The sequence below is a fragment of the Rhea pennata genome, chromosome 16 (assembly GCF_028389875.1).
Source record: "Rhea pennata isolate bPtePen1 chromosome 16, bPtePen1.pri, whole genome shotgun sequence".
NCBI lineage: Eukaryota > Metazoa > Chordata > Aves > Rheiformes > Rheidae > Rhea > Rhea pennata.
This window is the reverse complement of record NC_084678.1, coordinates 9,366,500-9,378,680: the sequence shown is the minus strand read 5'-3', so window position 1 is coordinate 9,378,680 and position 12,181 is coordinate 9,366,500. Positions and strand designations below refer to the sequence as shown.

Genomic DNA, 12,181 nt, shown 5'->3' with positions numbered 1-12,181 from the left:
CGAGGCTGCGAGTGGGCTGCTGTGAAAGCGCTCCTTGATGTGGCGCTGGGAGGAAGTCCTCGTGGTCAGCGGTGCCGTGGGCAGGCGCCGCGCTGGGCGGGGGAGGCTTTCCCCATGCTCGCTCCCGCCATCAGCTGCCTCCCGCGACCGCGCCACGGCGCTTGCGAGGATGGTGCCCAGGGAAGAGGAGCCCTGCAGACACTCGCAGACCTCCCTCGCTGCCTCGAGGGCCCATCCTGCAATGCCGCCGGTGCACCGGGCACTGGGAGCCAGGCGGGAGGGTCGGGCATGGCCCCCGCGTCAGGCCCTGAGCAAACCTTTGCGAAGGTGTGCGGTCTCTCGTGCGGGCTGTTTAGGAGCAGGTTTGCTTGCCAGGACACGTTTCCTGCACAGATCCACCAGCAGACAAGTCAGCAAGCCCCGTGGATCAAAACCGCCCAAGACCTGCTGCCCCCGCCCTCGTGGTGCGGACAGGTTGGGGGGGACGTGGAGCGGGAGGAGACCCGGGAGCACCTTATCGGGGCAGGCGGGGGCAGCCCAGATCGGCGCACCGTGCCGACGCGGCGTGTCGACAGCTCGGTGCCGGCTGACTGCCGGGAAGCAGGCGGCCGGGAAAACCCGTGTCCTTTCGGCTGCAGGAGCAGTTCTGCCTGGGAAAGGTCTCTGCAGCTGGGTACTTTCCTGACAGCCTGACCGGATCCACCCTGTTCCCCAGTTCTGCAAACCCTGGAGCTCGTACATGGCTCTGAGTAGTGCTGCTGGCGTTGGGAGGGCTCTTGGACTCCTGGAGCCCAGGAGCAGTGGCGCAGGCGGCTACAGCTGCAGCACGGGCCTGATCCGGTGGCTGGTGCCCCCCGGTGCGGGGGCACAACCCGCTCGGAGGCTTCCCGCGAGGAGCCCGCGAGGAGAGCGGGAGACTTCTGCTGCTTGCAGTACTGCAGAGCCGCAGGGTCCCGGCAGACGCCTGCCGCCGCGGGCAGCGGGAGATGCGGCGGTGGCTGCGGCGCGGCGGCGGGAGGGGGCTGCTGGCAGCGGCGGGCCGCCCCCGCGAGCCCTGCGGGCTGCTCTGCGCCCGGCTCAGAGCTGCAGAGCTCCAGCGTCACAGCACACGGGAGCCTTTGGAAGAGCCCTTCGCAACGAGCTGGTCCCCCGGGTCCGAGCGGCCGGCGGCGGGGAGCCCCGGGGTTGACAGCGAGCTCTGTTTTCTCCGCACCGCCAAAAGCCTGTGCTTTCTCCTTTAAAAAAAGTGCACTCAAGGAACGCACATGCAGAACTAAAAGTCTGTGATGTGGTGGGCTTCTGGCACTGAGAACTACAAACTATTCAAAAAAAAAACATGTTTTCCTATCAGCAAACAGCCTCCTTAGGAGGGCGGCTGCATGCAGGGCAGCCGCGCGGCGCGGCCGCGGCTCGCGGGGGCTCCGGCAGCGCCGCCTCGGACGGGAGCGCCGCGGCTGAGAGCATCTTTGTGCAGCGGCTCTGCCTCTCTCGGTGCATATGGTCCCTATTTATTTGACTTCTTTGCTGCTGGATCCCTTTCAGAATAGTTTTCTGCAATTACTTGAAGTTTCCTCCGCGCAGACTGGGAGTGAAGCTTGTGCTTCGGGAGATAAACTGCAGACTGTTTGGCGTGGAGGGAGCTGTTAATTTGCCAGCAGCACAGACAGAGGGAAAATGAAAATGAAGAGCGATAATTCATTTCCATCTCGTAGTTTTAAAGGAGAAGAGGGGCTGCTGGGCTGGACGGACGTAACCGGAGCGTGTTGTTAACAGCTCCGTGCTGAGGCCGGCGGTTCGGTGAGAGCCCAGCGCCGGCCCGGCCATCGCGGCGGGCGCGGGGGCAATCCCGCGGGCCGCCTCCCAGCCGGGATTCGGGCGCTCTGGGACGGAGACGCTGCTCGCACGCGTGCGTGCGTGCGGCGCGGACCGGTCGCCGTCCGCCGCGGCAGCCGCGGCCGGGAGCTGCCCCGCGGCCCCCGCGCCGGGTTGCCAGCGCCGAGGCCGTCACAGCTCCCGGAGGCGAGGGCCCCGGCGCCGCGGCGGCGTTAGCGCAGCCGCCTCGAACCGGGCCGGCGCAGCTTCCCACCCAGCTCCTTCTCGTGACCCCGGCGCCGGCGCGCTTGGTCTGCCCCTCTCGGAGGCTTGCGCGATGCTTATTTCTTACGGGGGTGGGAATAAAAAAAAACCCCAAATGCCGCTCACCCTTGGCAGTGCGTCTGCGGCGGCGTCGCTTTTAGGGCAGCGGGAGGCAAACGCCTCTGGCGAGGGCTCTGCCGGGCCGGGGCCGGGGCCGGGCGAGCGAGGAGCCGCGTGCCGGCTCCTGCCTCCCGGCTGCCCCTCGCCGCCTCTCGCCGCCGGCCCTTCTTGACACACATCGGTTTCCTGCCTGCAACTCTCATGCCACTTCCTACCGCCGGCATAATTTCCACAGCGCGTTTTCGTTTCGATGAACGAAAAAGGGAGGGAAAAAAAAAAATAAAAAGAGCAGACGTAGCTGTCAGGCCGCAGCGGCAGGAAGGCGCCGGGGCTCGGGCTTCCCGTCCGAGCCCGTCTCGCGCCGGGCGGCGGAGCCGCGGGAGCCCCCAGCGCCTTCCCGGCGCGGCGCCGGCGGCCGCTGCGGCGGCTGCTCCGTGCTGGGTGCCGTCCGCCGGCGCTCGGCTCTGGCCCCGCACCAAAAGCGCTCCGCTGCCGCTCGGGGAAGCGCTCGGCGGCCCCGGCCGGCGGCTAGGCGCCTCGGCCGCGGGGGTGCTGCGGGCGGCCCCGGGCGCCCCGCGCCGCGGCTCTGCAGACGGCGCGTCGCCGGCGCAGCCCCGCGCGCACGAGGCGCCGGCGCGGGGGCACCCGCGCTAATTAGCTCGGGAGCCGCCAATCTCGGCGCGCGTGAAACGCGAGCTGTTTTATGGAGAGCGCTCAAACAGGCCTCGCATTGCTTTCAGGGAGCCCAGTAAAACAGAAGGTGATCCATAAATATGTATGTTATGCTGGATTTAAAATACTTTCTGATGATTTTCTAGGCAGCCCTCCAGCACGCTGCAGCACAGCGCTGCTCTTGTGGAGGCACCGTGTCGGGCTGGTGGCCCCGGCGCCTGCTCCCCGGGGAGGGGATGGGTTTTGTGGGCGAGCGCTTTTGTTTCCCCTCATGCCAACCTGCTAATCCCCGGATGAAGGAATCAGGTCTAGCCGCTTAGCGGTTTCCATTCCTTCCTCGCCGCCGGGCTGTGAAGCGCCGGGGACCCTCGCGAGGCTTTTCCTGCCGGCGCCTCTCGTGGCCCGGCCCTGCTGGACTCGCGCAGCCGCGCGCCGTCCCCCAGGGCCGGCGAAACGAAGCCGTCCTCCGAGCCGTGCCCACCGCGAGGCCGCCGCGAGCGCGAGCAGAGCAGAGCGCGGCCCGGCGGCGCTCGGCCCCGGGGGCAGCCGGGCTCCGGCACCACCACCGCCGGCAGCACGGCCCTGCGCCGGGCGCTTGGGGGTGGGAGCCCCGCGCTGGAGGCTGCCCGGGACCGGAGCGGGGCATCAGGCGTTTTTGCAAAAAGCCCCCCAGAGGGGCGGCACCCCGGCCCCAAGGTGAGCCCGCCAGGCCCCACTGCACCCTCGCTTTAGGCGCTTCCCAGCCCCCCCCCTTCCCTAAACGTCCCACAGGGAAGGAGCGGTGTGCCGAGGACTCCGGGTGCAGCGAGGGAGCCGCAGGCGGGGGCACAGGTGCTGGGTGCACCTGTGCATGGAGGGACAGAGGGACGAGGGCCAGACAGAGGGATGCGGGGCAGCGGAGGGAGCAGATGTCGGCAGCCGCGCAGGCGCCCACGGGCTGCTCCTTTGTGATTCAGAGCGGGCTGCATTTCTGTTCCTCCCGGCTGCATTTGTGTTTGAATGCCGGCGGGATTCGTCCCTGGCGCCCCGGCAGTCCTCCACCCATTCCATACCTTCTCCCTAAAGCCCCGCGGCCCGGGCAGCCTCCGCACGAGGCCCGCGACGCGGCTCTGCGCAGCAGCCGTTCCCGAAAAGGCGGCTTTTCACAGCTCTCGTCGCCTGCCTTGCCGATGTCAACCCAAACCCCTGGAAACCCCCGGGCTGGCAGGATTTGGCCCTGGCAGGTGCCAGCGTGGGGAAGGAGCAGCAGCCCAACCGAAGCAAAAGGGTTTCTAGGGGCTGAGCCCGGCCCCGACGGGGCGCGCGGCCGGCGGCGCGGGGACGGCTCCCTCCGTCCGGGCTGCCGAAAAACTGGCAGCAACGGCGCGCGGCGAGGGGGGCGAGGCGCAGCCCCTGCCCTGCGCTTGGATGCACACTGCAGATCCGTAACACGTGCAAGCAGCACCAGAGCGGTCTTGGGTTCAAACCACTGAAAAACGAGTAAGCTCGGTGCCTGGCAAGCAAGGATCTCAAAGCACCCAGCCCGAGCAGCCTCTGCTTCCTTATCAGCTCCCTGGCCTTCCCGGCCAGCTCCTGCAGGTGGTCCTTTCCCCAAACTGGTCTTTTTTAACTATTTTGTTACTTTTGCGAATCCAGGGTTTTACAGCTGGAAAGCTGCAAGCAATTAGCAACAACCTCCCTCCCCCCCCCCGCTTCCTGCTGGGAAAAGGAAGAGGCAAGCGTGCACCAGAGCAACCCCAAACCTTCCTGCCCCACGCAGCAGCGAAGTAACGAGTCCAGCTCCGCTGGGAAAGTCGGTTTACACGGGGTTGGCGCTTAATTAAAGACGGGGTGGGCAGCAGGCCTGCTCCGCTTCGCACCCCGCTGTGCCGCAGCGGCGGGGCCGGCCGGGAGCCCGCCGCGATGCCGGCCGACAGCACACCTTTGTGCCTGGGGTAAAAGCAACGCACTGGGACAACGCCGCAGGGAGAGGGGGAGATGCGGGACAGGCCTGCCCCCTGCTCAGCACCCGGGCCGCATCCTGCCTGGGCCAGGGCAGACTCGGGTCCCGGCCCAGGGACGCGGCGGAGCCCCGGCTCAGGCAGGCGGGTTAGGACCCGGGGAGGCCAAGCAGCTGCATTGCCGCAGGCAGAGCCAGGGCAGCGCACCGAGCGAAACCCACGCGCCCGCGGCACAGCCCAGTTCCCCTTTCGCCCAGCACCAGCGCGGCCAGCAGCCCGGACAGGAACTGAGTCAGCCCAGCTCTGCGCCCCAGGTACCCACAAGACCATATTATAAATTAACCATTTTATTGAATATCAATAAACTGTATATAATTATATAAAAGTTTCATCAGTACAAAATTGTGGCACAAAAAAAATATAAATACCAGTGTACCTTTGAAATGTAAACATCCTCTTTGTTATGATGCTGGGAAAACAATATCCAAAGAAAGATGCATTCAGGAGGCACCTGTCAATACCCGCAAAGAGCGCGCTTGGCACCCACCTGTCCACGGCGCCCTCGGACAGGCCACCATTGTATCAGCTGACAAGTGCCTGCTATTAGTCACAGTTCTCCTGAAAAGCAGTTGTTAAGAGTCATATTAACAGGTGCTTGAGTGCATAGCTGCTCTGTAAACAGGATTCTTGTTTGAAATGGCTACCAATGCCTTTTATGGACACTGTTAATCTCGGAGGCATTGCAAATTGTCATTGTGCTGGGGAGAAGCAGCTGCTTCACAACTAATGTGACACTGTATTATTGCATAGTTACACCTTCTATAGGCGGCATATATACAGTCAGGGAAGGGAAAGGGGTTCAGCTTAACACTTTTTGTCCTTCATTAAAAAATATTGGTTCTTTAAAATATTGGTTCTTAAAAAGTTACCAAGTGGTTATGGTAAAAAAGAATAAAGCAAACCCCAAAGCTACATGATCGCAATGTTTTTTATACCAGCAGTGTGGTCAGGGTGCAGGTCCCACCCTGCAAGGTGCTGAGTGCCTTCAGCAACCAGTAGGCACCTGGTGCAGGTCTACGGCAAAACTCTTCGGCAGCGCCAGCAGGCTCAAGCCTGCACCCGTGGTGTCCGGCTCTCGTGCGCTTGTTCTGCCACCTGCGCCCAAACACGACGGGAGAGTGCAGCCCCGCACCCACGGAGGTCATCGCTACCGACCCGGCTGGGAGAAGGATCAGGCCTTAAAAATTGCACAAGAGGCGCGAAACGGGGAGTGCGAAGAAGTCTCTTAAGGCCCGAAGTAGCTGTGTACGCAGGTCGGATACACACTGTAATGGCAACACCAAGGAAACTAACTCCTACAGAAACTAGTTACAATATACGTATTTGCATGTTAAGAGTCCGCGGGGTCCCGAGTCCTCAGCGTGTTCCAGAGCAGCCTGTTTCTTCGTGTTTGTGAAGAAGGGACATACGGGAGAAAGTCCGGGAGCAGGTTTTGCATTGATACTTCTTTACATCTGAATGGGTCTGCAGGTGGGCGCGGAGATTAGAGCGGTCGGCAAAGGCCCGGTTGCAGTGCGTACAGGAAAAGGGCTTTTCCCCTGCGAGACAAAGAGAAACGCGCCCAATTAACCAGTGCATCAACACGGCGAGCACATCAAAGAGGGGGCCGTTCATTAGCCGAAGCTGGGGAAGAGCCCCGCGAAGGGGGGGGCTCCGTGCCGCTGCTGGGGCCGGAGGCCGAGGGAGGTGCGCGCCGCCCGCTTCCCCTCGGGGAACGCCTGCGGCTGCGGAATTTCCTGCTCGCGGAGAAATCTGGTGCGAGCCGCGGAAAATCAACGCTGGAAGCAGCTGCAGAACCAAGCCGGCTGCCGATACAAACGCAGACTGCGCTCAGCGCCCACGCCGGGCGAGGGGAGCCGCTCGGGCGAGGGGAGCCGCTCGCTCGCCCGGGTCGCGGCGGGGGGGCCGAGCGCGGCTATTTCCCCCTCTGCTCCCCCTTCTCCCTCCCCGGCTCGCGCTGAAAAGCCCGGGCAGGGTGAATTCCTGACAGAAAGGCTCTTTTGGAGCAAACAAATGCGTGTGCTCAATTTGGAAAGCACAATTAAGTCTTTCCAGCTTCCTTCAGACATCATCTGTGGTACGCTAAGAGGGTGTGAAATCAGTGCCAGGCGACAAACAAGCCGTCCCTGCGGCGGGCACAAAGGCTGCTCGGGGGGGCGGGGGGGGGGGGCGCGGAGGGGCCGCGGGCGGGCGGGCGGGCAGCTGCGGCCGTGCCGTGCCGTGCCAACAGGGGCCGGCACCTGCCCCTGCCCCTGCCCCGCCGGCCGGGCCGCCGGTGCGGGTTCACGAGCCCGGCCTTGACCCCCGGCTCGGCGCCGCCGAGGGGGGATTCGAAGGCCGTTTCGGAGAGGGGGCTTGGGAAGCCCTTATCTTCCCAGATAAGGCGCAAACGGCCGAGCTGGGGAGCCGGCGGGGGCGAGCGGCGGCTTTACCCGTGTGCGTGCGGATGTGGCCCTGCAGCAGCCAGGGCCGCGAGAAGGCCTTGCCGCACATCTTGCAGACGCAGGGCAGCGTGTGGCTCCGGATGTGCATCTTGAGAGCCCCCAGGCTCACGTACTCCTTCTCGCAGTACTTGCAGCTGAAGGACTTCCTGGCCTGGGCGTCGCAGTGCAGCTGCTTGTGCTTGGAGAGCCCGGCGAAGGTGGAGTAGGCCTTGGCGCACTGGGCGCAGCGGAAGCGCTCGGCGGCGGCGGGCGCCGAGGCCGGGCTGGGCGGCCCCGAGCTCTTGCCCTCGTCGTCCTCGCTGGAGAGCGCCGTGAGGTCCAGGGCCGGCGCCGCGGCGCCCGCCGCCTCCGCGCCCGCGCCCGCCGGGAAGAGGCTGGAGAGCAGCCCCGCGTCCCACACCAGCGGCGGGTAGTAGGCGCCGGCGCTGAGCACCTCGGGCGGCGGGATCACGGGCAGCGGGCACTTCTCGTACAGCAGCGGCGACACGATCACTGCGGGCGGCCGGGGCGCAGCGCTCAGCGCGGCAGCCCCGCGGGGGGCACCGCGCCGCAGGCCGCCCCCCACGGGGGCATCGGTGGGGACCCGTCCCATAGGGCACGGTGGGGGACCCGGCCCGCCCCCACAGAGCACAGATGAGGGACCCAGCCCGCCCCCACGGGGGGCACCGCGCCGCAGGCCGCCCCCCGCGGGGGCATCAGGGGCAACCCGTCCCATAGGGCACGGTGAGGGACCCGGCCCGCCCCCGCGGGGGACATCGGTGCGGACCCGGCCCATAGGGCACGGTGGGGGACCCGGCCCGCCCCCACAGAGCACAGATGAGGGACCCAGCCCGCCCCCACGGGAGGCTCCGCGCCGCAGCCCGCCCCCACGGGGCAGGAGGGGGGGGGGGGGGGACCCAGCCCGCCCCAGGACAGTGGCAGGGGAGAAGGGGGCTGCGCCCCGGTCCCTCCCATAAGAGGCTCCGCGCGCGCCCAGGGCCCGAGCAAACAAACAAACCAAAACAACTGAAAGAAAACCCCCAAAACACCACCACCACCACAAAAATCACCCCAGTACCCACTAAGAAAAATATATAAAAACAAAGCAGAAGCAAAAGCAGAATACACCCCCCCCCTCCGCAACCGTGCAAAGTACAAGCGCACCCCGCTCCTCTCCCGCACGGATTACATGAAAAATAGAAAAAAAGAAAAGTTTAAAAATAAAGGCCCGCTCGCCCGCACCGGCGCCGCTGCGCGCATCCCGCGGCGCCCTGCGCGCCCCCCAGCCGCACGTGCGCGGCGCGGCGCGGCGCGGCTCGGCTCGGCACGCACCGGTCTGGCTCTCCAGCTCGCTGTAGTTGGGCTTCTTGCTGGCCGAGAAGTGCTTCTTCACCAGGAAGGAGCGCGGCATCTTGCAGCCCCGGAGCCGCCGCCGCTGCCGCCGCGGGGCCGCCGCGCCCGCTGATATGGGCCCGGCGCGGGGGGCGGCGCGGGGGGCGGTGCGGGGCCGCCCCCGCGCCCCGGAGCCAATGGGCCGGGCGGGGCGGGCGGGCGCCCCGGCAGGTGCCGGCCCCGCCGCCGCCGCCGCCCGCGCAGCGCCGAGCCCCCGGCGCGGCTCGAAGCTCTGCAGAGAGCCGAGCCGAGCCGAGCCGAGCCCGCGGCGCTGAGCCAGCCGCTTCGCGGGGACGGAGCCCCCAGGGCGCGGGCGGGGGTGGGGGAGAGGCCGGGCCGGGCCGGGCGGCTGCGGCGAGCCCGGCTCAGCACCTCCACGGGGCCCCGAACCCGGGGCGAGAGGCCGTCGGCGAAGGGGCCGTGTTCCCCGCCCCGCGGTGGGAAGTGATCCCGGGGAAACGTGGCGCTCGACGCTGGGTTGGGTTAGCCTCTGCCAGCTGCAGGGTGTCTCCTCCTAGGTGACTCTCCGCAAGCTGCTGCTGCACATACGAAGATCACGTAATTCTTCTGCCCGGAGTAATTTTCTGTACAACCTACCCTCAACGAGTCGTGTGCAGCTTAGGTTGCCCTCGGGGACCAGATGATGCCAGCTGTAAGCAGGGCATGGCAACCCGACCCTTAGCTGCTGTGCCTGAGTTGGTGAGACCCTCAGCAGCATCGGGGGCTGGAGCACGACACCAGCCTGGGAGGGACGGGAGAAAAGCAGGAAGGAGCTAGGGTGACCCCAGAGCCCATTCACTCCCAGCTGCCCTTGTCACCATCCCACCACTGGACAGGAGAAGGGGGCTGCAGTGCAGACTGGGCAAGCCTCTGCCTTGCCCCATTGCGCCAAAAGCCCTGCGGGGATGCAGCCCGGAAGGGAGAAACACACTTTGCCGCAGGTTATTACTGCTTGGTGAAGAGAGGAATCATTATTTGCAGAGGAGTAGGGCTCAACTCAGCCCTGCCCTTGTTGGCAGGAGTCAGCTTAGCCCTACTTGGGTCTCAGCCAGGAATAATTCCCCCAACCCAGGTAGAGGTCAGGAATAAGTGCCCAGACCTGCTTTTCCCCTGCACATGGGCCAAGCAGGTTTTGGGCAACGCATCCTCCCTCTGCAAGCTGGTCTTAGACTTCTTCCCTCCTGCCCCCACCTCCCTTCCCTTGACTCCTTCCCCAGCAGGTTAGGCAGTGCATGGGTGTAAATCAGCCTGAGGGAGAAACACGCTCTCAGCTTTCTGCCTTCACGGTACTCTTGTACAGGGGAAGACACCCAAGCCTCAGCGAGCAGGTCCTGGGAAAGCAGTGACCAGAGCCTGAGCTGTCCCTCCCCAAGCTTCCAGCTCATCCTGTTCCTCCCTCTCACGTTTGGATTTTCCCCCCGCTGGAAGAGCTCAGGGCACGGGTCCAGGCACCTGCTGTGAAAGGCTGGAGCGAGCCCCAGTTCCAAGACAGCTGCTGGCGGCGAGCAGCCGAGGGAGGGAGGAGAAGCGGGACCTGCTGGGAACGCCTCGCTGCTCGCATCCAACTCCCAGCCTCCTGCCACCCAAGGAAGGGCCTGTGATGCCAGGACACTCATGACTCACACATCACTCCCCTCGCTGGAGCTCGTCTCGAGCCCCTTGGTAACCACACATTACTGTTTAGCCACAATCCATGCGAAATGCAGAAGTGGCAAGCAAAGCTTTCCACTGGCAGGACTGCAGTTCAGGGATTTCAACTGACAATAAAGTCTTTCCTCCGGGTGGGAACAGCTCAGAAAGCTGCTGTTATTGCCAGTAACACACAATTGTGCAAAGAGATGTGTTTGCAAACTCTTCCTCTGCAAACACATTCTCTAGAGCTGTTCCTGTTCCTCCTGGGCTGCAGAGTTGCTCTCAGGTTTCAGTTGGGAATTTTCCTCATAGGAGGAATCTGTAGTTGTCAGGCACAGCATGCTTATCTGCATAACCTCCCTGGATCACCTTCCTTGAAGTCAGCTGACTTCAGGGGAAACTTGCATCTGAAGGCGTTGGTGGGGTGCAGGCCAGATCCGCTCTGCTTCCCACAGGTGTGCAGGAGTCCCGCAGCGCCTCATCCCACAGTGCACCAAGCAGCACCAACTTGCTGCTCCAGGTCGCTCTCTTGGCTGCTTGCAGATGCCCTCCATGTGCTCATTACACCTGCTGCGGATGTGGTTATGCATTGGGGGCAGTTGCACAAGGTACCAAACTAAGTGGTTTTCTTTAAAGAGGCGAAGACACCTCTTCTGTTCTTTCTGAAATGTTAATAAGATCAGTTCCAACCACAGCTAGTGCGCATGGAAAAAAATTGCATTTGCTAAAGGAAAAATCTAGCTCAAGGGAGGAGAGCGACCTGTTCGTGCCTCTGAGCCAGAAAGCTACAGGACAGAGAGCAGGGAAACAGAGGGGAGGGGAAGCTCTGAAATGATTCATGGGCTGGAAGTGGCAGTGGTTTCTCAGACATCCCACCCATTCGCTGCAGTACAGGGCTGTGGAGGCAGCCGAGCTTCAGGGGTGGTCAGAGCAGCCCTGCTACCAGATTGTGGCATAGCTCCAGTTTGAAACCCACATGGATTGGCTTAAAGAGCTCAAAAGCATACATTAACCACCCCCAGAGCAGAAAAATCTATTGCAAGTTTCTTATTTTTACCTACTTGGGTCCCACAGCTATATAAAACATTTCAAGATTCCTGCTAGAGAGCAAAGCTCCTACAGTGACAGAACACAAAAGTGCAAATGGAACTTTTAGTTACAAAAAAAGGAAATGAATACCCTAGCAAGGCAATCTACATCCACTAGTGGTCTCTTTTTAATTAAGATGCATGAATCGACAGCGAGTTATGCACTGATACTTCCCTGTTACAGTAGTACTGGACTAGGTCTATGAATTATACTACAGCCTCCCGCTCCGCACACGTAACTGATGACAAATTACAGTGGAAAAGCACACAGGACAGGATGTGAAAGATCCCCAGTTCGTATTGGCTGTAACCAGTCACAGCATACTTTCTAAAAGCAAGAACTCCCTCTACCGTCTAACGACCATTATAGCTGCTTTGGCACCACCCCGCTTTAGACAAGAACGCAACCAAAGGAGTTTAACAACAATTCACTAAACGTGAAATTAGTTAAATGCATACGGCTAAGTCTCCAGACATGACCATTCCTAAACTACCCATGTTAAACTACCTAACAGCAAAGAGTATGAGCCTTTTCCAGCTTTAAAGATAAAAATTGACACCATCCTAAAAATTAGGGTACAAGGTAGTGTCCTGTGTTTTTAACCGCAGGCATCTGTCATACTGCTGCTGTCATACTGCTTCACAACAGTCTCATTTTTATTCTCCTTACACCTTGATTATGGAAGAGAACTACATTGCATCAGGAATACTAAAACACCTCCCAGAAGCTCCAGTGCAATTTTCTTTAAAGACCAGTATCTGAACACTAGATAAGAAC

The 12,181-nt window shown here is 62.5% G+C and overlaps 1 protein-coding gene across 1 annotated transcript; it reads right to left on the bottom strand.

Moving 5' to 3' along the window:
- Positions 1-5,162: 5,162 nt before the first annotated feature.
- SNAI1 (snail family transcriptional repressor 1) lies at positions 5,163-8,718 on the bottom strand. The gene is made up of 3 exons (XM_062589193.1): positions 8,624-8,718; positions 7,301-7,804; positions 5,163-6,406 (listed from the first exon to the last, which is right to left on the bottom strand). The coding sequence occupies exons 1-3, from the start codon at positions 8,700-8,702 to the stop codon at positions 6,225-6,227; spliced, it is 765 nt and encodes a 254-aa protein (XP_062445177.1). The 5' UTR covers positions 8,703-8,718; the 3' UTR covers positions 5,163-6,224.
- Between the last annotated feature and the right edge of the window lie 3,463 nt (positions 8,719-12,181).

What these genes read in the sequence shown, in the direction of transcription:
- SNAI1 (XM_062589193.1), bottom strand. Translation starts at nt 8,702, where the DNA reads ATGCCGCGCTCCTTCCTGGTGAAGAAGCACTTCTCGGCCAGCAAGAAG. An exon ending in CGAGCTGGAGAGCCAGACCG is followed by an intron (nt 7,805 to 8,623) that starts GTGCGTGCCGAG and finishes GGCCGCCCGCAG; the next exon opens with TGATCGTGTCGCCGCTGCTG. An exon ending in CCACATCCGCACGCACACGG is followed by an intron (nt 6,407 to 7,300) that starts GTAAAGCCGCCG and finishes TTTGTCTCGCAG; the next exon opens with GGGAAAAGCCCTTTTCCTGT.